At 53.9% G+C, this 25,527-nt stretch overlaps 2 protein-coding genes across 2 annotated transcripts; both read right to left on the reverse strand.

Moving 5' to 3' along the window:
• Window positions 1-470: 470 nt before the first annotated feature.
• Window positions 471-10,921, reverse strand: ACADS (acyl-CoA dehydrogenase short chain). The gene is made up of 10 exons (XM_044244132.1): window positions 10,822-10,921; window positions 9,493-9,656; window positions 3,412-3,561; window positions 3,079-3,190; window positions 2,519-2,670; window positions 2,033-2,203; window positions 1,825-1,962; window positions 1,584-1,679; window positions 1,338-1,394; window positions 471-1,202 (listed from the first exon to the last, which is right to left on the reverse strand). The coding sequence occupies exons 1-10, from the start codon at window positions 10,865-10,867 to the stop codon at window positions 1,050-1,052; spliced, it is 1,239 nt and encodes a 412-aa protein (XP_044100067.1). The 5' UTR covers window positions 10,868-10,921; the 3' UTR covers window positions 471-1,049.
• Window positions 10,922-12,729: 1,808 nt separating this feature from the next.
• UNC119B (unc-119 lipid binding chaperone B) lies at window positions 12,730-24,532 on the reverse strand. Its single transcript, XM_044244133.1, has 5 exons — window positions 24,274-24,532; window positions 21,589-21,702; window positions 19,081-19,192; window positions 18,778-18,950; window positions 12,730-16,524 (listed from the first exon to the last, which is right to left on the reverse strand). Exons 1-5 carry the CDS (start codon window positions 24,515-24,517, stop codon window positions 16,412-16,414), a joined length of 756 nt encoding a protein of 251 aa, XP_044100068.1. The 5' UTR covers window positions 24,518-24,532; the 3' UTR covers window positions 12,730-16,411.
• Between the last annotated feature and the right edge of the window lie 995 nt (window positions 24,533-25,527).

A 25,527-nucleotide genomic window follows, 5' to 3' on the forward strand; every position in this document is an offset into this window, starting at 1 on the left:
TTCTCTTCCGGCTGCCTCACCGCATTAGGTGGCAGTCGTTAAGAGCTGGGCTCTGGCTCCAGGGGCATCAGGTCCCTGTCATCGGCGAAGGCTGTGGAGGCCCCATGTCCACCGTTCCGCAGCCAGGCTTGCAGGCCTGTAGGGCTTTTCCCAGTCCCCTGGAGCCCTCTGCAGCTGTGACGCACCCTCCCTCCCTGCTGCTCAGGGGTTGGACCCACCTGCCTTCCGTGTGCAGTAGTCACTGTCCTAGACCCTCACCCCAGCCAGAGGACCCAGCTCTGTACCTTCCTGTAGGAAGGTACTGGTGCTGGAGCTCTCCCTCCAGAGGGATGCCCCTGCAGTCAGCCATGCTTGCGCGGGCCCTCGCGGACACACGGACACACACACACACACACAGGCGGCAGCAGTCCAGGAACACACTATCAGACCACGTCCCCTCCCCAGCAGTGCCCAGGCAAGGACACGAAGACCACGGCACAGGTACATTTTATTACTTAGTTTCCACAATCGATTGTCCTCAAGAAATTCAGACCCCTTCTACTCATTGATAATTTATATAGAACCAGCTAATGGGTTCCAGGTGCTTCGGCCGGGACCACCAGCCTTCCCAAAACGCCTGGGCATTCTGTCCCCCACCCCCAACATTCCTCCTCCTGACCCCTAAGCTCAGGGAAAGAACAAGGGCGGCCAAGAGGCTGTCCCACCTGGGTCTCCTTCTGAAAAAGGAAATGGGGGTCCTTCCCAAGGCCCCGCCTCCAGAGGCCAGATCCACTTGAAGACAACAAGGCACAGGTGTGAAGAGGAAGCAATGTCAAAAACCTGAGCTGAAGATGGGGCCCCTCACCTTTCCTTTCTCACAGACTCAGCCCCAGGCGGTTAGGTCTGGGGTCGGGGGGAAGGTGAGGAGCCGGGTGGTCCTAGCAAGAAGAGGCACACAGGGTCCCAGACCGAGCATCAGGGTTAAGGCCTCGTGGCTCCTGCCTCCTTCGCGGTGGTCCACAGGCCGGTCTGGCCCCTGAGCGGGGCGCCCCTGGGCCCTGCATCACGGTTCAGCTCCGGTAGGCTCTGAGCAGGTGCCCGGCGATCACCAGCCTCTGGATCTCGCTGGTGCCTTCGTAAATCTCGGTGATGCGCGCGTCGCGGTAGTGGCGCTCCGCTGGCATCTCTGTCACATAGCCCATGCCTCCCAGGATCTGGATGGCCTACCGGGGGCAGCGGGGTGTCAGGGGCAAGATCGGCCACACGGGGGACCAGCAGGGGAGGGGCCGCTGGCCCACTTCTTACCACTTAACCTTGGAGGCCCCCTTCACGCCCCCTTCGCGCACCAGGACGCTCACCTGGTGGCTGATGGCGGTTGCGGCCTCCGATGCAGCCAGTTTGGCCATGGCCGCTTCCTAAGCACAGGGGATGGTGGGGTCAGAAACGTCACTTCGGGGAGGAGCTGCCAGCACATGGCCCTACTGCAGGGCCTCCCCCTGCGGCAATAAACCCACAGGCCCAAGGAACTGGAACCCCAGCCACACTTCCCCCTCCGCACACCAAAGCTCCCGGCCGCACCTGAGGAGACCCTTCCCCACAGGCACCTTGGTGAAAGGCTTCTTATTATCCTTCAGCATTGCAGCACGCCAGGTCAGCAGCCGGGCACTCTCCAGGGCCAGGGCCATGTCCGCCAACTTGAACTGCAATGCCCCAAACCCCCGTGGCAGTCAGTGGCTGTCCCTCCCTCCCAGGAGAGGAGGGAAGAGGATGGAGAACCCAGGAGATCCAGAGAGGAAAGGGCGAGCTGCCCCCCTTCCAGCATCCGCGCAAGGCTCCCCTTGTTACCTGGATGCCTTGGAGCTTGGTGAGAGGCGCCCCAAAGGCCCTGCGATTCTCAGCGTAGTTCACGGCACAATCGAGGGCAGCCTGGGCGATGCCCAGGGCCTGGGAGGCGATGCCAATGCGCCCCATGTCCAGGGTTTGCTGTGCAGAAGGCCCCGGTCAGTGGCTGGCCAGCTGGGCCCCAGGGCCCAGGCCCCACTGCCAGGCTCACCATGGCTATCTTGAAGCCCATCCCAGGCTCGCCCAGCAGGCTGTCCTTGGGGATGCGACAGTCCTCAAAGATGAGGTTGGCCGTGGATGAGGCCCGGATGCCCAGCTTGTCCTCCTTCTTCCCCAGCGTGAGCCCAGGTGTCGGCATGGGGACCAGGAAGGCACTGATGCCCTAAAGGCCCAGACACGGGCAGTGACGTTATCAGAGACCAGCCTCGGTCACGCCCCTTACTCAAGGGCATCAGACCCAAACTAGACCCTTCCCACCACCTCCCTCAGCCCTCAGCCCAGGGCATCCTCTGCTGGCTGCCCGGGGGGAAGGTACAGATGGGCCTCAGACCACCAGCAGGCTAGAGAGGGAAAGGGGCAGCCCCAAGGGGTGTGAGAGCAGGAACAGCTCCCCTGAGCCATGGTGGGATTCACATCGAGAAACTTCGAAATGTCTACAGCCCAGAAGTCTCACCGACCCTCTCCCCAGGGACCCCACCTTGTTCTGCAAGGATCTGTCTGTGCTGGCGAAGACCACGGCGGCGGAGGCCTCCCAGGAATTGGTGATCCAGGCCTTGGTACCGTTCAGGACCCAAGAGTCCCCGTCTGCTCGGGCAGTGGTGGAGGCGGCTCCCGCGTCGCTGCCGTTCCCTGCCCCACAGCCAGATTCAGAATCCACTGCTTCCGCTCCCAAAGGGCGCTACTGCCCGCGAGCAGAGGACCAGCCCTCGCCCTCAACTACAGCACAAAGACCTTCTGACCTGGCCTCCAAGGAATGTGGCTCCCAAGAGCGAGCTCCTGGGCCACACCAGCTGCCAGAGCTCTGAGACTAGTCCAGTGGTGGGGGCGGGGGGGGGATATGCCACAGCGGGGCATCTTCACACCCAAGGGATCCCAGAGTCTTGAGGGGACCACGTGATCCTGGGTGCCACCGCCCCCATCGAGGGCCTGTGCCCTCATGTCACATGGCCCAGCTCCTGCCTCTGCCCCAGCTCCAACCCAGTCTGTCACTTTGATTCTGTGCTGGGGACAGGGGCCAACCATGGTTCCACGTGGTACCTGGTTCACTCAGTGCAAAGCAGCCAATTTTGTCGCCACCGGTAAAAGGGGTGATCCACTGTTGCTTCTGCTCCTTGGAGCCAAACTTCAGGATAGGCCCCAAGTAGAGGGACTGTGGAGGTGGGAGAAGGGGTAGGTGGCTGTTCAGAGGGGGCCTGCGGACCCCACTCCAAGACCTGTTCTCTCCAGGGCCCGACCTGAAAGAACTGAGCCCAGAGAGGTCGGGTCTAGGTGCCGTGCCTGAGACGCCGGGACACATGGCCTGAGTGCCCATCTGTCCCTGGGACCCTCCCTTCCACCTGTGAGTCCCGGGACCCAGGAGTGGGGACTCACGTTATTGACGCTCATGATGACTCCTGTCGAGGCACAGCCCCGGCTGATCTCCTCCATGGCAATGGCATAGGCCAGGTAATCGAGGCCGGCACCACTGAACTCCTCAGGCACATCCATGGCCAGAAGCCCCAGCTCGCCCATCTTCTTCACCTGGCCACAAGGACATCATGGCAAGGGTAGTTGGGGGCCAGTGTCCACCCCTCCCAAATCCAAACCCTCCTGCTCCTGAGCCAGTGCCTGCAGAAACTCAGGCCATGTAGCCCCATCCACCCACACCCTGAACCTCATGCAGACGCTGAAGCCCAGCCTCAGCTCAGGTCTGCATGATGCAGTGGGTATCCAAGCTGTTCTGGCACCACACTCCACACTGGCTCACCTCTGTGTCCACAGCCACAGCCAGCAAGCAGGCAGAAGTCACAGGAAAACTTCAGGGGCCCCCAGGGTAAGGAGCAGGACAGCACAACGTCATATACACCTTCTCTCAGCTCTACACACATACTCCTGCCTCCCCACCACAGGGCCTTTACACGTGCCATTTCCTGTCAATAATGCCCTTTATCAGCTAGTTGTGGTCTCCTTCCCTCCAGATCTCAGCTCAAACCTCACTTCTTGCAGCTGCTGTGTCCCTTAACCAGGCATTCTCCCAGAACCTGTGCCTTTCCAGCGCGGGGCTTATGTGACTGGAAGTTCACACCTATCACCCTGCTGGGTTTGGTTAAGATTCTCCTCCCTGACCATGAGGGCAGAGACTGGTTTTTGCTTGCTGCGATACTTGCAGTGCCCATGACTGAGTGAACAAATGCTAAAAGCTTGGAGTCTCTGATGTGGAATAGTAATAGTAATGGCCAGCCAGCAAGTGCCTACTGTGCACCCAGATCTGCATCGGAGTCTCTCCAGAGCCCAGACACATGGAGCAACCTGCTTGGGGCCAGAGCCTATGAATAACACCGCCAGACCGCAGCCCAGGCAGTGACTCTGGGGTCGCAACCAGCTCCGTCTCTCCAACCTGGGACAGCCTGCCTTCTGGGGGCCTGACACGGACCACCCAGAACATCCTGAGCTTCACAAAGAAGCAACTAAAACCAGCTGCCTTTGGGGAGCAGCAGGGGGCAGGGGGAGAAGGGTGCCGCAGCTCTCCGTGAGCCCCTCGTTGTCACTGGATTGCTGTCACTGTGTTCTTTCTTTTTTTTTTTTTAGATTTTATTTATTTATTTGACAGAGAGAGAAAGAGATCACAAGTAGGCAAAGAGGCAGGCAGAGGGAGAGGAGGAAGCAGGCTCCCCACTGAGCAGAGAGCCCGATGCCGGGCTCGATCCCAGGACCCCAGGATCATGACTAGAGCCGAAGGCAGAGGCTTAACCCACTGAGCCACCCAGGTGCCCCCTGGAACCGTGTTCTGACACAAGTTGACTTAAAAGAAACTAACATAAGAATGTTTGCAATATTTTCCATGCTTGCTGAAGGACGGAGAAAATATGTGCCGTGCAGAGCCCGGATGCCAGCGCAGTTGGGGTGGTCGGTGAGTCGCTCACGGTCAGTAAACGGCTGACCAGGGCTCACCGGGAAGACACTGACCGTGACAAGGAGCATGTCCATCGTGGTGTGCAGGCCCCTCTATGAAATTCTGAAATTCTTACCCTTAGCATCTCGGGGGGCGGGGCGTGGTACAGCCACCAACTGGCCAGGCCCGCAAGTGCCATGGCACCCTGCGGCCACAAGAGGGCAGATCCGGGTGCCTCTGCGGGGGAGATTAAGTTAAAGATCGGGGATTATCCAGGGGGACCCAGGGTCATCTCAAGGGTCCTTATGAGGGGAAGAGGGAGACAAGAGGAACGAGAGGTGACAATGGAAGCAGGGCTCAGAGCGACCAGAGTGCTGGCTGGAGGGGGGTCATGGGTGGGTAGCCCCGCAGGCCTCCACATGCTGGAAGGGGGAAGGCCTGGACCCTTCTCCAGGGCCGCCAGCACGCTAATTTCGGCCCCTCAAGACCCACTCTGGATTTCCAACCTCCAGGAATTGTTGGATAATACGCTCGTGTTTTAAGCCGCTAGTCTCTCGTCTGTGGTCATTTGTCACAACAGCAAGAGGAAACTGACAGAAATCGGCTGAGGTGGGACACCCGAGTGACTCAGTTGGTGAAGCGTCAGACTCTTGGTTTCAGCTCAGGTCATGATCTCAGGGTCATGGGATCAAGCCCTGAGTTGGGCCCCATGGTGGGCAAGGAGCCTGCTTAAGAATCTCCCCCCAAACTGGACCCCACCACCGGTCCCTAACACTCACGCTCTCTTAAAGAAAAAAGGCGGGGGACTCAGAGGTACCCCAGATGTGTCATTCTGAGGATCTCTAAAAAGCCAAACACTCCGTGGTGACCACAGCTGCAGCCGGAGAGGGTGGGCCTGCCAGAGACACGGCAGCGCCATGGGCAGAAAGCAACCCGGCCTGCAGGGGAGCCAAAATTCGAGTGGTCTACACAGCACCCTATCTCAGTCCACGCAGGGGTGCTCACGGGGCCCGGTGCCAGCAGGAGCATGGCCTCAAACCAGAACGGTCAGACCCACCCTTCAAGGCAGCCCACAAACACAGGCCAGGGAGACACAGCGTCTCCTCAGGGACTAGATGTAAAGCAGCAGAAACAGAAAGAACATGCGTGTCCCTCCCGTCGGGGGAATGTTGAGCAGGCACTTCGCAGAGAAATGCGTCTGTAAGGCACTTCCAGCGCTCACGCCGTCACAAAATCAAATTTATCCAGAGTTTGCGTAAGCTCAGCAGAGACAAAACTGATTCCCTTCAGAGACTCCAGTGCCCTCACTTACGGGAGACTTGCCTCTTATTCAAGGGAAAGAAGCCCCATCTGCAGCCGCCTCCAGTGTCCACTGGTGGCCAGCAAGTGCTACGTGTTGGGCCAGACCCGCCACGCAGGGCCACCTCGCCCCCCTGTTCAGTCAGCAACCCGCTGTTGACTGTTGGGCCACTTCCCAAGGGCACTGTATGTGCAGACAGGGACGTGCGGCAGGAACAGGAAGCTGAGTGCCAGTAACAGCACACAGCGACCTGCTGGGCACATAGCCACTGGGTCGTGGGTGAGGAACGGGCTGCTCCCGGGGCACACACAGATGAATTCGCTTGGGACAAATGGGAGGTGGCATTTGGATACATTTCCAGGGAGTAGTTAACAAGATTCAGCGGGTAGGAAGAAGAAAATGGGGTATGGTTCTAGAAGTTTCTATGCGGCTAACTGGATCAGGTAAGCACTATCACCAAAGAGAGGACATGAGGAGGAAGAGCAGGTCTTGCACCTGATCTAGGAAAGCTATTCAATAAACAGTCACTGAATGAAGAAACGTGGCTCAGTGTTTTGTTTTGTTTCGTTTTTAAAGTAGGCTCCACACCCAGGATGGGGCTCGAACTCATGACCCTGAGATCAAGAGTCGCATGCTCTACTAACTGAGCCAGCCCGAAGAAACGTGGCTCAGTGTTTTGTTTTGTTTCGTTTTTAAAGTAGGCTCCACACCCAGGATGGGGCTTGAACTCATGACCCTGAGATCAAGAGTCTCATGCTCTACTAACTGAGCCAGCCCCTCATGGGGCTCAGTTTTATACAGTAAATATACAGCCCCCACGTACTGAAGGCTGGTGAGTACAAGCTCAGTTGAATCACCATTTTATTTCTTATTTCCCTTTATTTATTTATTTATTTATTTTTTATTTATTTGACAGACAGATATCACAAGTAGGCAGAGAGGCAGGCAGAGAGAGAGAGAGGAGGAAGCAGGCTCTCCACCAAGCGGAGAGTCCGATGCGGGGCTCGATCCCAGGACCCTGGGATCATGACCTGAGCCAAAGGCAGAGGCTTTAACCCACTGAGCCACCCAGGCGCCCCTCTTATTTCCCTTTATAATAAAATAATATTATACACTTTCCGTAGTTTCCTTTCTTCTTTTTTTTTCTTTCTTTCTTTTTTTTTTTTTTTTTGTTTGAATACAGAAAAACTGAAGCTCAACTGAGGTCTCCAAACCAGCCAAGCAAGCAGAAATTGGTACTAGCCTTCCACCTAATTCTTGGCCTGCCTCCCTCAATTCTTCTCCCCTTGAATATTCCCCCCAAAACCCGCTTTTTCTGGGAGGAAGGGGTAGATAAAAAATTCTTCAGGGACGGGGCGCCTGGGTGACTCAGTGGGTTAAGCCTCTGCCTTTGGCTCAGGTCATGATCTCAGGGTCCTGGGATCGAGCCCATTGGGCTCTCTGCTCAGCGGGAGCCTGCTTCCCTCTCTCTCTCTCTCTCTCTCTCTCTGCCTGCCTCTCTGCCTACTTGTGATCTCTGTCAAATTAATAAATAAAATCTAAAAAAAAAAAAAATTCTTCAGGGAAGACTACTAGAAATCACTAACCAAGCACCTACTCTAGCCCAGGCAGGCCAACTAGGTGGCTATTGCACAAGAAACTTAACCTCTAGCTTCAGTTTCTTCATCTGAACACAGAAGATACTCTAACCTCCCCGAAGTGTAGTGCTAAAGACGGGATATTCGAGCACCCAGAATACAGCAGCCCCCAAATGACAGCTAGTCCTGTTCTTACTACCGCTGCACTGGGAAACCTAGGTGGTCTTATTATCGAGTTTGACGACCTGCCACATTAGCTGGTGTCGAGTTCTCTGACCCCTGTGCCAGCCGGAGCCCTGGACTCCCTTCTGAGCCTGGGCGCTCAGCTGCTACAAAGGAGGAACGGAGGCCAGGGTAAAAGCACAAACCCAGCAGGTTTCAGTCTGCTGGAAGGGACGAGGATTAACCTCTGGATCCCATCAGCCACTGAGACAAGAGTCCCGCGGTGGTGACAGGGATGGTGACAAGCTCAGAAGATGAGGCACGACTCCTCCCTAGGTCTACAGCCCAGGCAGTTCAAACAGGAGCTGCCTAAGGAAATGGGAAAGAAAAGCCAGAGGAGCAATCCCATCCCACAGGAAGAGGGGGTCGGGGGGCTGTCGCCACAGCCTTCGCCCTCCACACCTGTGTCTGCCATGGCTCCAAGGGGTAGCCTGCAAGTTCCCAAGCCCCAGGAAGCCCGAAGGAGAATATAAAGCCAAAGGACCAGTTCAAAGGAGCTTGGGGGAAGAAATATGCTTCTACTGCCAGCGTTCCTGCCCAGAGCAAATCTACGTCTGTCATCTGAGTAAGAATTTCAGGAAACACAGGAATAGCACAGGAAAAGTAAGTCAAGCCATCTGTCTTTTGGTAGGCAAGCCCCAACACACAGCCATGTCTCAGGCAACTGCTCCAGGGGCAACGTCTCGAAACTCATCCTGCTTTTCCATGGCCGCTCTGCTTAGTCCCATCCTCTGCTCACAAAGAGACCGAGTTTGGTCACATCTCCCTTAACGCACTGAACGATGATGGGAACGTGCCAGGTGGGGTCACGGAGGGTGGAAGGGCAGTTTAAGCCCTTGATGGGAAAATTCCCAACTAGAAGAGGCCTTCCCTGCCCACCAGCCGGGCTACTGGGCCAACCACGTGGAGAGTGGATGGAGAAGATGGTTCTGGAACCAGCCAGGCTTGGGATGTGCATGGGGATCAGATGTGCAGGTGAGGATGTCCTCAGGACCAGCCAGGATGATGCGTGGGGATAAGTGCTCCACACCCGGAAGGTACCAGCCGGTGTCAGTGCCCAGAGCGCCACCTGCCCACCTCACTCTGAGCTCCCCGTGTGTTGCCACACTCCCGGCACAGTCCCCAAGATGCTGTGAAACAACGCAGTATTTTCTAAGCTGGAAAAGGGGCCCCAGAGCCCAGGAGACATGAAATGGCAACCAGAAAATTCTGGAACTCCTTAGAAGGCAAGCAACTTGTAAGCTTAACCATGGCCACCAGCACGATGCCCAGCCACCCTTATTACTGTTATCGTGGAAATTAAAGCCCGGGCTATGGGCCTCATGCAGGATGAAGGAAACCTCCAGAGCATCTTCTGGGTTCCAGGACCCGCCTTAGGATTCCTGGCTGGGAGTCTCAGGGCCTCTAGCGGTGACTGTCACCGCCAATCCAGCAGCAGCAGGCAGACCACCCTAGGGGGCTGCTGCGGTTGGAACTCTCACCTGGGCCGTCGGGAAGCGATGCTCCTTGTCCACCTGGGCCGCAATGGGAACCAGCTCCTTCTCAGCAAATTCCCGGCAGGTCTGACGCAGCATCTGGTGCGTCTCAGGCAGCTCCACGGACTGGTAGATAGTATGTAACCGACGGCAGGCCCGAGGACGCAGGGCTGCCGGCAAGAAGAGCAGGTAGTAGTGAGAGGGGGATGCTGGAGGCCCTGCTGCATGATCAACATAATGGCCATCCCGTGACTCGGTGGGCCTCCCCCAGGGATGCTTTTGCTCCCCCCCCGCACTGGCCCCCACCCCCAGGACATCTGGCAGTGTCTGGAAACATTTCTGGTAGTTGCAGCTGAAGGGTGGAGTGCTGCTACTGTGGAGGGGGTAGAGGACAGGGATATTGCCTAACACCCTACAACGTACAGGGCAGACCCCACAACGAAGAATTATCGGTCCAAAATGTCAAGCACGCTATTTAGAAACCCACACCAGCTGAATGCTTCCTCGAATTGCAACACGCTTGCTCCACAACTCTCCCAACCCCATCTTCACACCCATGGTACTAAGACCACAGCTTTGCCACTTAGGCAAAGATCTTAACTTCACCGAGCCTCTGTGCCTAGAAAACCTGGCCGCCAGCAGTACTGAGCTCCTGGGGGTGGGTGGGTGGGTGGGAGATGCTGACCGAGGCACTCAGCACGGGGCCTGGCTGAGTGGGGGTCCCCTTACTGTTGTCCTGCAGGCAAAGGAAGCCCTGGCCACATGTGTCACTGCTGCTACCGCGGGAGAGAAATAAACGGGAAAGGTGTGACGGGAAATAACCAACGAGGCTTCACAGTTCTGAGCGCCATCTGACAAGCGCTGTGCTGAGTGTTTTACACAGTCTGGTCCTTGTAACAAGTCCACGAAAAGAGTGACACATCCTGGGACCATTTTACACACGGGCTAAATGAGGCGGACGGGCCGAGCGTCTCGCCCAAGGTCACAGACACCAAGTCTGGGTTCAGTCCCAGGCCTGGCTCAGGAGGAGGGGCGCCCCTGAGCCTCCAAGGGCCGGGAACTTGCAGGGGTGGGGTGTGAGGGGGCAGTGTGGATGCCTAGGAGAGAGCGGGGCGGTGGGCGCGAGTGGAGCGGGAGCCGGGGCCGCGCAAGCGTCAGCAGCGGCCCAAGTGGGGCAAAGGCCGCGCGTGCTCCAGGAAGGGGTGCCGCCCTGCCGCCGCTGCCGCCGCTGCCGCCGCAGGGGAGAACCCGGCCGCGGGGACTCGCTCCCGCTCGGCCAGCCCGGGCTGCCGCCGCCCCCCCAACCCCGGCTCTGCGGAGCCGGAGCGCACTCACCTCCGCGGCTAGGGCCGCAGGCCCGGGCGAGCAGCGCGGCGGCCATGGACGCGGACAAGGCGCGGGGATTCTGCTCGCCGACCTCCCGCGGGAGCGCACCCGTTCCGGGCCGCGGGGGCGGGGCAGGGGCGTGCCGTCACGCCCCCTAGCCCCGGGGGCGGGGCCCACCGCCGCTCCTCCCGGCCCTGCCTCCTTCCCGGGAGGGCAAACCGCGTTCTCCCCAGTTCGCTAGGTCTCCGCGGTCCGCCTTCATCCTTTCTCAAAACCCGCGGACGGTGGCCCATCTCTCCTAAAATCCAATTCCGCGACCTAAAATATGATCATATGACCAACTCGCACCTACCTCTCTTGCCCCAAGCCCACCGTCCCCTCGCTTTGCTCCAGCCGCAGAAGGCAGCTCCAACACCCTGGCTTGTTCCTGCCTCCGCGTCCGCGCAATCCCTGTTCTTCTACCTGGAATGCTCCTTCCCTCCATCCAGGTCTCACTCACTCTCGCTGAGGCCTGCCCTGACCACACATTCTCCATCCCAGCGTCTTACTTGTTCCAGCGTCTCACATCTTCTCGACTGCTCCCTGTAGTCTGTGAGCTCCAAGAAGTACAAGGTCTGCCCTGATGCTCACTATTCAGGCCCAGGGAACTGGGTTGCCTGGGATGGGATATCTTTCTCCAGAAGTTGTGCAGGTGGGGTGGAAGTGTCACCCTCATTCCACTGGAGTCCCATCTGTCCCCCCACCTGTGGGATAGAGCCTATTTGGAAGCACCAGGCACTGCCCCCAAGCATTTGGTCCTTGGCATCCTTGTCAAGACCCCTTCACCCTCCCCAGGAAACTGGAAACTCCGGTGCCCTGACAAGGGTCTTTCCTCAGCACAAGCCTGAGTCAGACTTCCCCACCCTAACAGGCATCCCTCTATCTCTGTCTTTATGCCTCTGTAGCTCAGCAACGCTCCTGTCCCCAGCACTGACACCCACGCCAAAATTTGTCTTCCAAGACCTTGCTCTCCTCCCCGAGATCAATAAAAAGATGCAGCAAAGCCCTTAATATGTTACCTCTCATTTTAAAAGAAAGCCTCTAAATCCACAGTACTTAAGACCCAAACAGATGGCTGTGGTTGGCTAATGCTCCCAAGGCTTTCCTTACCTCTCTGCTGCCCTGCCCCAAGCCCTGCAAGAAGGAAAAGGCAGAAGGGGAAATCAGGGAAAGGACACCAGCCAATGATTGCTTCCGCTGCCACAGACCATCCAAACCAGACTTACTTTAACAGTGTATTGTCACCCTACACAACAGTGTTAGTTTTATATTAAAAGTATGCCAATTTCCCCGTAGAGACAGAAACCAGATAATGGTTTCAAGGGAACTGGCCTTTGAGGGAACTTTGGGGGGTGAAACAACAGCCCTGGATCATGACCGTGATGGGGTAATAAAGCTGCATGCTTGTCCCGATGTAGCTTAAGCCAGGGGAGTTCTACCAGTAAATGGACACCTCAATAAACCTGTTAAAATTACGTATTTCTCAAAGCCCCCCGGCAAAACAAAGCAAAAAGGGGCACCTGGGTGGCTCAGTTGGTTAAGTGTCTGCCTTTGGCTCAGGTCATGGTCTCAGAGTCCTGGGATGGAGCCCCACATTGGGTTCCCTGCTCAGAGTAGGTCTGCTTCTCCCTCTCCCTCTCCCTCTGCCTGCTGTTCCCCTTGCTTGTGCTTACTTTCTCTCTGTCAAATAAATTTAAAAAAAAAAAAAAAACCAACAATATTAAACCTAGAGCCCAATACTGTTCCCTGATGATCCTACAAATCAGCTATATTCCTGATTTACAGAAAGGTCGTGTAAAGAAACTCGGAGCCCACCTCCACCCCACACCTGCTCCCCCCAGCAACCCACAGGGCCCAGATGACAAGAGAAGATGCACGTACTGTGAAAATCTTTTATTACTATCTCTTGTGGCAAAATAACATTTTGTACAAATAAGTCACCTAGTTTACTCTGGACACAAAGACAATACAAACTGGAATGAAGATCTTAGGTGAAGGGGAAAGAGGAGGGAGGACAGATCTGGTCATTGACATTTCTTATATTCTGTGAAAAATAGATTTACAGGGGAAAAAAATAGACTTTCACAACTTCAATGACTTTACATGATCCTTTGTAAAACAAGGGGTTAAATCCGCCTCCACCAGACCCTTCTTAGGGCACAGATGTTCTGTAACACGGAATGTGAAGAAACGATGAGCCGAGACGAGCAGGCACTCAGCAGGGACCGCAGCAGCCTCTGCATCCGGAATGCTCGGGCCCCGGCAAGGAATCCGTGCTGTGGTTCTGGGGACAGACTGTCTCCAGTCCCCAGACCTCACTGCCATCATGGTGACAAGAGCCACCAAAAGAAAGTGACTTGACAGAGAAAAAAAAGAGTACCCTGGCAGCCTCCTGGGGATGGCAGGACACACTAAGGCAAGACCCCCCCATCTTGTCTGTTACACACAGCCTCTTAAATCCAACCCAGAAACCAAATCCACTTCAACTGGAAAAGCTGACGATTTCCCGTCAATGCCATTTCAAAAATCACCAGTCTACGGTTAGCCCCACCTTCCCTAAATCACTGCCCCTGCTGGAGAACCAGACGTCCCGAAGGCTGGAGGTGTCTTCCTGGAGTTCTGTAGGCCCCCCAATGCTGCTTTCTCTCCAGGTACCACTGAGCTAACACATAAGGACAGGATGGCCTACTTTAGCCCACAACTACTTTTACTGGTTATTTCTTCTGTCAGCTCTTTAGGACAAAATGAAATCAACAGGGATCTTCTTTGGAGAAGCAAGAAGGGCATCACAGCCCAAAGGCTCCACAGGAAAAGAGAGATGCTCTTCCTGGAGATTCCAAGGCAGAGGGACAGGAGCAGGACCGCGGAACAAGAGGTGCAGGCACCCGGCCCCGTGGCACCGGGAGGGCCTGCCAGGCTGCTGGAACGTGTCCCTCCAGGACCTGCCCTCCAGGAGCTGCCACTCAGATGCCAGCTCCAAACAGGAGGCACGGTGTCCTGTGCAGTTCACCTTTCCCCTTCCCCCTGTAGCATCCCCAGACAACTACTCTCAACAGGCCCAATTCCTTACTAACATGGCCTCCGGATTCAACTTGTGACTGCTTCAGCTACTTTCAGAGAAAGGAGGACTTCCAAGTCTCTCCCCAGGTCAGGTCCAAAAGCTTGAATTCCAAACTCACCCTGGTTAACACCCCAGAGCAGTGATGCTTCTCGAGATTTCTTGAATACTGAGACACAAGAACCCAGACTACCAGGTACAGAACACCAGACAGACCTCCTGGACCCGAGGGCATATCACTGTCCTCCTGGGCAGAGAGGGAGCGCAAGGCCTCAAGATGGTCTCCAGGGAGACCAAGGCAAGCTAATGGGGAAGAGGACAGAGCACCGCTCAAGCCAGAATGCCTGTCTCCCCTGCCCTCCCCATAGCAACGGCGAACACTGCATGTAAGAGATGGCCCACTAGTCCACAAGACCGTGGTCTGCCCTGGGACACATTTCCAAAATACACGCTTATTGAGCAGAGCTCTGGACAGATCCGGAAACCACATCCTAGATAATTAAATGTCAAAGAGTAGCAAATCTCCCAATGAGGCTACTGTCCCACAGAGAGGGGGTGACTCTTAAGCTCAGTAAGCACAGACAAATCGGCTAGAGAAGAAGCCACAGGGAGACCCAGGGAAGGAGGCAATACTGATGTCCATCCATAGACGGGGAGGGAGGGAGGACAAGGCAGCTCTTCCCAGCAGCAAGCGGGGCAGAGCCACAGTAAGGCACCTGGATTTGTAGTTGACTCCAGTTCTGAGAGTCACCTGGTCTGGCGATGAGGAAAGCGTGCGCAGGGTGCCTGGTCTCTTCCCTCCCTCAGTGGCTGGATCCAGTGCCAGCACACAGGGGGAAGGGTTTTCCCAGCGAGAGAGCCGCCAGCACCTGGCACAGCCCAGACTCTGGCTGGGACACAGCACTGGGCCCAGGTTCAAGGCCACTCACACTCTAGAATCCAAAGAGGGAGCAACACTGGTTAGTGAATGCACGGGAGGCTTCTGCGGCCGAGCGCCGGCCCTTCTACCCTGGGCCCCGTGTGGCCTTTGTCCCCAGCACCTTGGGAGACTGCTCCCCTTCGGCTACTCTGATGCTTCACAGGGACTAGGACCACACACGCGGGCCCCTCCTATCAATGTGAAGCCCCGGCCACAGCAACAATCTTATCAGAGGGTCAGCCCCCCAGTCAGACAACTGGGAGGCGCGGAGGCGGTAAGAAGCCATCCAGGAAGGATATGAGGACAAAAGCAGCCCACAAGGAAGTGCGAGGAAGGTTTTCTGAGAACTCCTTCTGAGAGCCACCTTGGGCTATGTCGTCCACCCTTTCCAAACACCCGAAAGCATTCCCAGCTAGCAGTAGGAAGGATCGGAATATGCGTTACTGAGATCTGACCTGTCAGGATGGTCCCAGAAATTACTTCAGGAGAATGGCAGACAGGAAAATCCTCCTAAATAAGAAATCTACAGAGTTTCAGAGGCAAGTCTGCATCGAAAGCCAATCCTGGAGGCTCTCCTGTGTAGGGAAAATCAAATCCCTTCTTTAAGCAGCTGCTGGTCTGTAACTATCCCGGGCCCCAACATGAGCCAGATTAGCCCAGGAGCCTCTTTAATACTATCGGAAGTCTAACCACACAACACATATGCTGGGAACACCATGGTCCTCTTATAAAACCTCCCCAAAAGATGATTGGGGAAAAAACCAAAACACAAAATACAAGGCCTGCTGCGGCCTCAAAAGATCCTATTGTTCTAAGAGCACAAAACCGACGGTCTATTTCAGGAGATACTCGGAAGTTAGAGCCAGGACTAGCAGAGCAAACTCATCTGTCCTCCAAGATGGGCAACAGGAAGGCATGGCCAGGCTAAAACCTCGGCATGTCCCTAGGAGGGCTGGTAGAGGATCCTGGAAGTCCGACAGAGAAGCAGGCCTCACCACGACACAGACCTTTCAGTTTGGCACCCTAGCGGCCCCCAGCGCCCCCACTCTTGGTGCCCCTCCACCACCCTCTTTCTTTCCAGGTGCTGTAGAACTACACACAAGCTGAGGTCAGACTATGCTGACAGCAGCACTGTGAGAGGAGGAAGCGCCTAGAAGAGGCCCGGTTTCAGATTCTCGCTGAGCCCAGGATCCTAGAGAAGCTGCTGAGCCAGGAGGCGGCCAGAGCCTCCTCACCCTGACACAGCTACACCACAGGGACCCAGGCTCACCAGCACAACCAGCAGGCAGCTAGGACAACAGGAAAACAAACTTGCTTTTTTCTCTGGACTCCAGGAGACTGACCTTAATTCTTTACTCTAGTACCTCTGTGACCTATAGGGCAGGGAAAAGGGAAGAAAAAATACTGGGGAAGAAAACACAGCACTGCTTGGCACCTCTCTTGAGCGCAGGAAACTACCACCCCAGTCCTGGCTTCCTGGGACCAGGCTCCAGACGTGTGTTGAGGAACAGCAGGTTCAACCGCCTCCGTGTGCCAGGACCTTGGGCCACAGCAAAGCACCTCCCCGTCTGTTCCTGCAGCGGTCACTGGCCTCCGTTATAAGCATAGTCGGCCTTGTTGTGCATTATCAGCTTGTTGTCGACAAAGTAGAAGCTGTCAGAGCGGGTCTCATAGGGGTTTTCAATCATCAGACGAACTGCAAATCAAAGAAAGGGAAACAGCAAGAACACACGTGTGAGTCCGCCCCCTGGGCTAGGTGGAAAAACCAGAGTAATAATTCATGAGCCCGCCTTGGACAGCTGCAGAGAGCCACAGAGGCCCCCAAATGAAACACGATACCCACCTCAATGTAAGGATGCAAGCAACCCTGATGTGGCACTCCCGGGGCATCTCCGGCCCTTCGTCAGAACCCCAGGGAAACAGGATCGTGCTTTTGCCAACACGCACCATCGAAGACTGTTTACTCAGTACTTTGGTCTGTCCCCCACCTCTAGACATTCTGGTCCAAATTCCACAAGCTGTGCCTCATGGGGCCCCCTTCCTGGGGCTCTGCTGACAACCAAAGGAAGCCTAGGTGTGCATGAGTGTGGGGGGACCACAGGCAAGGAGCCTTTAACAGGCATGGCTCAGCATACTAAATCACAAATGATCCCTCGAAAGACCTGCTATCTTGGGATCCAGATTTAAATCTTCTGTTTGCTTAGGCAACTACCCAGACGTCTTCAGGCATAACAGATAGTCAAGACAATGAACAGTCACTACCTCTGATCGTTCTGAGTTAATGATCACGTGCTATTCTGGTTCCTCTGGAGGAAACACGCTTGTTTACCACAATTCTCAAAAGATGAAACAGATTGTTTAAAGTCCTTTGAACCCACTCAGGCTGATGTTATTTGGTTTATATCCAGATTATTGACCTCCACACTTTTTCAGCATATTTGGTTTCAAGAAGAAAAGTTCTACTGCCTTGGATAAAAACTGGAAACAATATACACGATCCTTTCTTGCAAGCTGTCTACAGCTCCTGGCCCAGTGTGGGGAGCAGGGTCAGCTGCAGTCATAAACAGCCGGCCCCACATCGGCAATCCTTGTTTTATCTGGAAACAGCACCATCAGTATGAGTGAAGAACATTCTGGTTCTCGAAATGTAACTGTTTTAAGGTTCTGGGATTCTGAGAAAACCAGTCAGTGTGTGTAGATCCTTCCCTACAACTCAGCCAAACTCCCCCCACTAATCACAGGATCCCGCTCACAGTCTCATTGTTCTGCAGCCATTTTCGCTGGTTACCAACGAGAATGCTGAGTGCGCTCCACCAGTCACAGGAATGATAAAGCCTGATCTTTCTCTCCATGAGTCCACCTCTTCCCTTTCTTCAGCTTCTCACTCTGATGCATCCCCAGTTTTTCCTCCCCAGAGCTACAGGATTAACTCTTCCTAAGACACAGCTTCCATCCGGTCACTCCTGCTGCTCCAAACTCCGTAATAATTCCCCATTCCCTGCAAATCTATTCTGACAGCAGAGGATGAGGAAGCCCTCTGATTCTGGTTAGCGCCCGGCTTCACTTCTCCCCCTGACGAAGGAGGAAGGGGAGGGCAAACAAAGAGTGCCAGGCAGGAGCGAATGACCAGAACACAGTGAAAAACCAGAGGCTTGGAGAGGTGCTCCAGCTAACCCTAGGCCCAGGGATGGTCAGGGGCCTCCCCTCCTCTCCCTCAGTCACCCCCTTTCCTGCAGCAGGCACCTAAAGCAAACAGCCTCCATTATTATTTTTTTTTTTCCACAGACAGTCCTTTTGATTCAGTGAATAATGTTTTCCCCTTTGGGGGCACGTATAAATGGATTTCCAACTGTTTTTTTTTTTAATTTTTTATTAACATGTACTATATTATTAGCCCCAGGGGTACAGGTCTGTGAATCGTCAGGCATACACACTTCACAGCACTCACCATAGCACATACCCACCCCAATGTCCACAACCCAACCGCCCTCTCCCTACCTGCCTCCCCTGGAAACCCTCAGTTTGTTTTATGAGATTAAGAGTTTCTTATGGTTTGTCTCCCTCCCGATCCCATCCTGTTTCATTTTTTCCTTCCCACCCCCCAACCCCCCACATTGCCTTTCAAATTCCTCATATCAGGAAGATCATATGATAACTGTCTTTCTCTCATTGACTTATTTCGCTCAGCACAATACCCTCTAGTTCCATCCACATCATTGCAAATGACAGCCTGCATTATTAAAACCCTCGACGCTCCCATACAGGCAGAGTTTGAAACCCTAGACAGGAGTGCTAGGGAATGAGAAGCCTGAGGTCAAATGCCTAGAGAGGCGTCTTGTCACCGCCTCCCTCCTCTGCCAAATGAGGACATTGGACCAGCTAGGACTCCAAGGTTTGTTCCTTCCAGCCCTAAGACTCTAGAATAATACAGAAATCAAGGGATACATACTGACATCCTCCGAAAGCTGGGGAAACTCATAGATATGTTCACAAGTGTTCCTACTGCTGGGGATGCAGAAGCCAAAATCGAAGTCAAAGTTTTTCAGCAAGTGTTCCCGGAAATAGTGCCGCTCGATCATCCGGAAGTTCGACACAGGTTTGTCTCCCACTGTGAACTCCACTCTGCAAAATACAACTTTGTGAGCCCCGCTTGGCCTCCTCCCTCCTTTCTCTAAAGCCAATCCAGAACCCATCCGAGAACATTCTTTGTGGAAAAGCAAGAGTTCTCCCCTCCAGAAATACTGGTACTCACGTCGCCCCAACTGTCCGGAGGCGGAGAAAGGCTGGTGTGAACTGATAGCGGACAAAACGTCCTGCGCTGATATCCACGTCTCTACCTTCGTCGTCCTCCTCCTCCTCTTGGTCTGAAAGAGAACACAGTGACTTGAGTGTACGGTCTCAGCACCACTGGTCCCAACAGCACAACCAACGGACGGAACTAACACCCACACCAGGACGGCCAATATCGACTGCGCCTTTGCTACAGACCAGGCCTTGTGCTGATCACTTCCCAGGATCCTCAGAACAACCCTGTGGGGTGTCATCATCATCTCCATGTTACAGATCAGGACGCAGAAGCTCAGAGACGTTAAGTCATATGTCCACAGTCTCCCAAATAGTAAAGGGAGGAAGCAGGGATTTGAACCCAGGGACTCGAAGCTTGATCTCTAACACTAAACTATTTACCTTTTATGTAGCTTAGGGGCCTGGGCCATATCCTAAGGCAGCCAGCCTGAAATACAAGCCAGGGGCTAGGCCCCTGGCATGGTGGACAGCATACAGATAGGTCTGCTGGTGACGAGGGGCACTGCTAGCTGCCAACCAGAAGAATAAGACTATAAAGGTTGAAACTCATCAAAAGGCCAATTCAAAGAATGCAAAAATTTCTGACAGGCAGCAAACAACCCCTAGAAATACTCTTGTCATTTAAGTGCAAGAAACTGGCCTCCAGACTTGGGATATCGTAAAGCCTGCTACAGGCCACGCCAGGTCTAACACCAACTACCTGGGAAAGAGCGAGGCTGATGGGCAATGGACCGAAATGCGGGACCTGAATGAGGGTGACTCTAGCCCATTCCGGATCCCAGAAACTGGGATACAGAACCAGAGAACCATTCTAATGTGAAAAACAAGTAGCAGCCATCCAGTGTCCAGCAAAAGTATTTTCTCCAGGTATAGGCTGAACGTGGGTGCAACTTATCTCTCTTTTAGTCCCAAACATCTCCGCCTATGACAACCCCAAGAGCATATGGGCAACACTGAGCAGGGGTTCAGAGCCAGCCCCTGGAGCATCCTAGTTCCAACAATGTGATTTGGAGAAAATCAGACCAAATCTTCTCAGGGATTCAAACTCCTCAGAATGAGTGCAGCAGGAGGTTACAATTTGGTGGGAGCATACTCTAAGTGAATCAAGTTCTTAAAGGTAAAGACTGGAAAAGTTGAAAATCAAGGATCTGTAGCTGACTGTCTTGAGACAGTTCAATTTTGTACTGAAATGACCACTATGGGCCCCGTCTAATCCAAGTCTACACACCTGAAGCGGCCCTGGGGTCCTTGAAACGTCCAAAGTGCTGAGACGTGTCACCCAGAGATGTGAACGCCACATCACCAGAACGAAGCTGGCTGGCCCTGATCCTCCCAACACCAGCTAAGTCCCCACCAGCTGGAGTCGTGGGGTGCCTTGGTCAGCTCTAGATTATGAGAGCATAAAGGATGCCAGATGGGGCTGGGGCTGCAGCCTTGGCTGTACAATGAACCTGAGCTGAGACCTTCCCAGGAAAGCCTTTTGACCCACGCAGGATACTAATACCTGCTTCACCAAATTTACAGGCTCTTTCTGAGCAGCAAGTCAGATGAGAAGAGCTTCACAAAAAAAATTATGAATACAGACTTCAGTGAATACTGAGTCATCTGTGCTGGTGTTCTAACAACGAACACCAGAGGGTGCTCCGTCTCTGGTGATGAGCTCTAAGACAAGACATGAGGTCCCTTGGCCAGGAATGAGTCACCCTGGGGCTACATCACAAGCACCGGAAGCATCTATTCAAAGCTAATTTAAGGAATCCCAAGTAGTTCATAGGTCTGGGCTTTCTAGTCATCCAGAAAATGGTGAAGATTAAAACCCAAACTATGGGTGGGAAGTTGGGGTACCAGGTGGTGGGTATTATAGAGGGCACAGCTTGCATGGAGCACTGGGTGTGGTGCAAAAATAATGAATAATGTTTTTCTGAAAATAAATAAATTGGAAATAAAACCCAAACTATACTTACAGGGAAACAGGAGGAAAGCGATGGAGAAGACGGGGAGCCTGGCCTGGGACTCTCAACATCATCCTTCCAGCATCCCCAGGAACCAAGGTTCAGGGGAATCTTTCCTCATTCTACTTTAATTCCAACGTTTCCTTTGCTAAGTGGAGGCAACATGGTAAGATGAACAAGCACAGGACCTTAGGAAAGTCACTTGGAAATTCTGGGCCTCAGTTTCCTTACCTGTAAAATGGGGAAAATAGCTCCTCCCAGAAATGGGAGGATTAGAGAGCCCAATGCAAACAGAAACACATGTACAACCAGCAGAGGGTACATACTCAACAAATACCAGCCTCTCAGTGCTTCTGATCAGCAGGGCCGATAGGCCAGGCTTCAGGAGGAGGCCTGGCAGCAGACATGCTGGAGTCCAAGCCGCTGGATGCAATGGCTCTCACAGATGGAAGCCGAGAGCCTCGGAGACATTCTCAAGGTGGGGCAACCATACTGAGGCCTACCTGAAACACAGGGTTTGGCGATCTCAAAGAGCACTGTCCCTGTCTCCAAGTCTCGAATTTTGAAACGAGTGAAATCAATACTGTAGATGTTATCCTCGGGTTTACATAAATAATCTGAAAATAAGAGACAAACGCTGTTAAATAACCTTCCAAAACTACCATTTCCTTCTTTCTTAAGTTTTGAAGCAAACTCAGGGTTTTTCTTCTTACACAATTCACTTAAAATACACCCCAAAGGGGCGCCTGGGTGGCTCAGTGGGTTAAGCCGCTGCCTTCGGCTCAGGTCATGATCTCAGGGTCCTGGGATCGAGTCCCGCATCGGGCTCTCTGCTCAGCAGGGAGCCTGCTTCCTCCTCTCTCTCTCTGCCTGCCTCTCTGCCTACTTGTGATCTCTATCTGTCAAATAAATAAATAAAATCTTTAAAAAAAAAAAAAATACACCCCAAAACTTCCTCTTATGTTATTAGCAAAAGTTGTGTGACAAGAGTAAGGGGACTGAAGAAAGAATAAAAGAGCATGGATTTGGATGGGATGAAAGAGTATCATAACACTTTCAGAGACAGGGACATTTAAGGGGGCTTCCTTTGGAAACACCCCCAAAAATGGCCTACAAAGCTTCCATGATCTATTAACTTTTTTTTAAGGACAGAATTTTTTTACAATTCCATTTGAAAACTTTATGCTGATCTAATGGCCAATATAGTGCCTGTCTGCCAGCTGCGAGTATCGCACAGCAGGTATCAGCAAAGTTTTCTGTAAAGGGCCACATCATAAATAATTTAGACCTTAGGGCCACACCGTCTCAGTCACAAGCACTGAACTCTGTCACTGTAGCAAAAAGCAGTTGCAGACAACCTGCAAATATAAATGAGTAGGGCTGTAGTCCAATAAAACTATTTATAGAAGCTGGAATATAAATTGCATATAACCACGTGTGCTGAGATCTTTTTTCCCCCTCTACTATTTAAAAATGTAAAAACCATTCTTAGCCTGTGGACTGCACAAAATCAGGCAGTGGACCATACCTACACGGGTGACAGGGCAGATCTGCTGGGAGGGCACTGGGCCAAAGTGCAGTGGAGCCCGTGACAACCTGAGCAGCTTATCAATATGATACCCATCATAGAAAACTTCCCTGATTTCTTTCTAAGACAACTCCTGATAGCATCTTCTCCACAACTCATATGAGCACTTTTTCTTACATTGTTCGCTTGTGTTAGCTGTTCCACATTTTACAAGCTGTCTCTACAGTAATATGGCAAACTTAAAAGCCGCTGATGATCTGTAAATCCTAAAAAGACTGAGATGGATACTGCACCTTTCGAGGGTATTCAATAAATAACTTGTTGAATGGAACAGACATGAACAAAATCCAGAGGTCACCGACTCTGACCTGTGGCTTTCTCCAGTAGGCTTCTGGGGTGAGTCTGAGCAAAAGTACCAACCCCAAGCTCCTACACCTGAGTGTCCACTGAGAATGCCACATAGGGCCAGGCATTAGAATGGCCTGATTCACCCTTGGTATCAGGAGAAAGCAGGAGGCTAGAATGCTGAGGCGCTGAGCACTTCCGGACCTTCAGAGCCCCAAATGAAAATGGGGACAGAACAGAATTAGCGTTTTCACAATGTTTCAATAAACTGATTAGCAAGACCTTCTAAAGATATACTCAGGCATGCAAAGGACAGGCCAAATCACAGGAACTGCCACCAGCTACCCCCGCCCCCCGCCCCAACAGCTAAAGCAAGCTGGGTTTAACCAGGGAGGGGGGAAATGGCAGCAAGGAAAAGGGCGGTAAGTCAGGGTTGGCTTGGGAGAGAACACGAATAGGGAGGAGAGCCCAGACAGGGGGTGGGCAATGTATTTCTTCCCAGCCTTCCTTATTATCAGTGAAACCCTGTGGGATGGTTGCATTTCGGGCAAGAAATGCATTTCTTAAACCCTGACACGTTCTTAATTTACTAGAACAGGTGTCAAAAGCCGGAGTCACACTTTGGACTGGGTACATAAACTGAAACTTCATTACATATTTTCTAATGTGGCAGTTTTCACTTTGCATGAAAGGCCATGGCAATATATTTGAGGAAGGAAAGGGCCCCCCACCCCTGCACACAAAGGGACAAGACTTGGGACCAAAGGAGTAAGGGGGCCAAGGAAGGCTGGAGAGGGGCCTGTCAGGGGACGGGGTGAAGGGAAAGGCAGAGAAAGCAGGTAGAGGTCTGGGCCGGCAGAGGCTGCACAGGCTGGGAGTGGGCAGGCTGAGGGAGCCTGGCTGAGCAGGAAGTTCGCTGGTACCTGTGGGTCTCCCAGGACGAGGGGGCAGCGGTCCCACTTAACCAGGTTCAGGAGGCTCCCCTTAAGCTAAGGGGGCTCCCTACCCAAAGGGATCCAGCTTAGGAGGAGAACGGCCCGGCCTGGAGGCCCAGCTGGGGCCCGCCCATGAGGAGCCTGGCGTGGTCGGACACAGGAGAGCGCGGTCAAGCTCAAGGCGAACCCCTTTCCAACCAGGTCTGGGTAAGAGTGGGGAGCACCGAGCTGGCCCGGCTGAGAGCCGGGCGACGCGGCCTGGCCGGCTGAGGGGGCCTGGGTGGTCCCCCGGGCCGGTCAGGTGGCGAGCGCCGGCTCCGCTGAAAACAAGGGGCCCGGGACCCGGTGCGAGGGTAGGGCGCGGTCGGGCCGGCACTCACTCTCGGTGACCCGGCTGAGGCGAAGGACGTGCTCGGGCCGGATGGTGTCGAGAGCCAACAGCTCCTGCTCCGTGACCGCCGCCCCGATGCCGTCCTCTGCCGCGTGGTGGGGCGCCTGCCGCCGCGCCTTGAGTCGGTTCAGGACGCCGCCGCCAGTCTTCTTCTTCTCTTCCTTGCCGGTCACCAGCCCCCCAGACCCAGCCGCCGACCCCGCGGCCGCAGCCTTGGGGTTCGACCCGCTCATCTCTCCGCCGCCAAGATGGCCGCCGCCTCCGCAGCGCCGTAACTATGGAGAGCGGGGGCGGGGCCCCGAGGGGCACCCGGGGGCGGGGAGGGGCGGGGCGGGGCGGGGCGGGGCGGGGCGGGGCCTCCGGGCAGGGGCCAGCCGCCTGCTCTGCCCACTCGGTCCCCGCCAGGTGTGAGCCCTACTGGCCGCGGGTGCCAACCCATCAGACTCCATCAGACCCCCAAGATCACCCCAAATGTCTTTAAAATATTTCATACAGTCAAATGACTTTGTCATGAAAACTAGACAAGGCATCTTGAGGAAATGTTTTCTGATCTTTAGCACAGAAGTTAAAACAAGTGCTTGCTATGCAACAGCGGCTTCCCAATTAGATTACCATTTCTAAACCCTACTGTGTCAGGCCTTGAGCTAGACATCAGGTTACACTACAAGAAATATGAGAATATGAACCAGGGCTGGGATTAGGTCCACCTTATTCACTATTGTATTCTGGCCATAGAGTTCATGTCTGACACAGTTGGTGCTCAATAGGACTGAATGAGTGAGTGAAGGAATGCCCCGCTATGAAGGAGCACCCCTTTGTTGGGGAAGACTGTGAAGTACAGATTTCATTATGTGGACACTCCTCTTGACCAGCCTAGCATGAATGAACTAGAAGATGAACCAGACTGCTAACTAACTGCTCTAACAGAGGTACAGCAATGGTGCAGAACACACAGGAGTGGTCTGGCCCAATCGAAGAGGCTTCACAGAGGTAACATCTGCACAGAACCCTGGAAGTTAATCACAATTTCACTAAGTGGAGTAGGTGGACCAGGGGGTTGGGCAGGCGGATGGAGGGTGGTTCAGGCTGCCCTCTCACACCCTAAGTGGCTCCTTCTCTAGACATTCTGGGTTAACAATCTTCTGTGTTAAAGACCTGGGTCCAAATGTTGTACTGCATCTGCTAGGTCAGGTATCACCTCTCAGCCAGACTGATCAGAGTGAAACTCCACCCCTTTCCCCTG

This window comes from Neovison vison, chromosome 3 (genome assembly GCF_020171115.1).
Source record: "Neovison vison isolate M4711 chromosome 3, ASM_NN_V1, whole genome shotgun sequence".
NCBI classification, from domain to species: domain Eukaryota; kingdom Metazoa; phylum Chordata; class Mammalia; order Carnivora; family Mustelidae; genus Neogale; species Neogale vison.

Excerpts from the sequence above, each read along its gene's own strand:
- ACADS (XM_044244132.1), bottom strand. The coding sequence starts at position 10,867 with ATGGCCGCCGCGCTGCTCGCCCGGGCCTGCGGCCCTAGCCGCGGAG. Across the intron at positions 2,671-3,078 it reads CTTTGCACTGAGTGAACCAG|GGAACGGCAGCGACGCGGGA; the intron begins GTACCACGTGGA and ends GCTGTGGGGCAG. Across the intron at positions 1,680-1,824 it reads CCAAGCTCCAAGGCATCCAG|TTCAAGTTGGCGGACATGGC; the intron begins GTAACAAGGGGA and ends GGGGCATTGCAG.
- UNC119B (XM_044244133.1), bottom strand. The coding sequence starts at position 24,517 with ATGAGCGGGTCGAACCCCAAGGCTGCGGCCGCGGGGTCGGCGGCTGGG. Across the intron at positions 21,703-24,273 it reads CCTCAGCCGGGTCACCGAGA|ATTATTTATGTAAACCCGAG; the intron begins GTGAGTGCCGGC and ends TCTTATTTTCAG. Across the intron at positions 19,193-21,588 it reads CGCCAAACCCTGTGTTTCAG|ACCAAGAGGAGGAGGAGGAC; the intron begins GTAGGCCTCAGT and ends GTTCTCTTTCAG.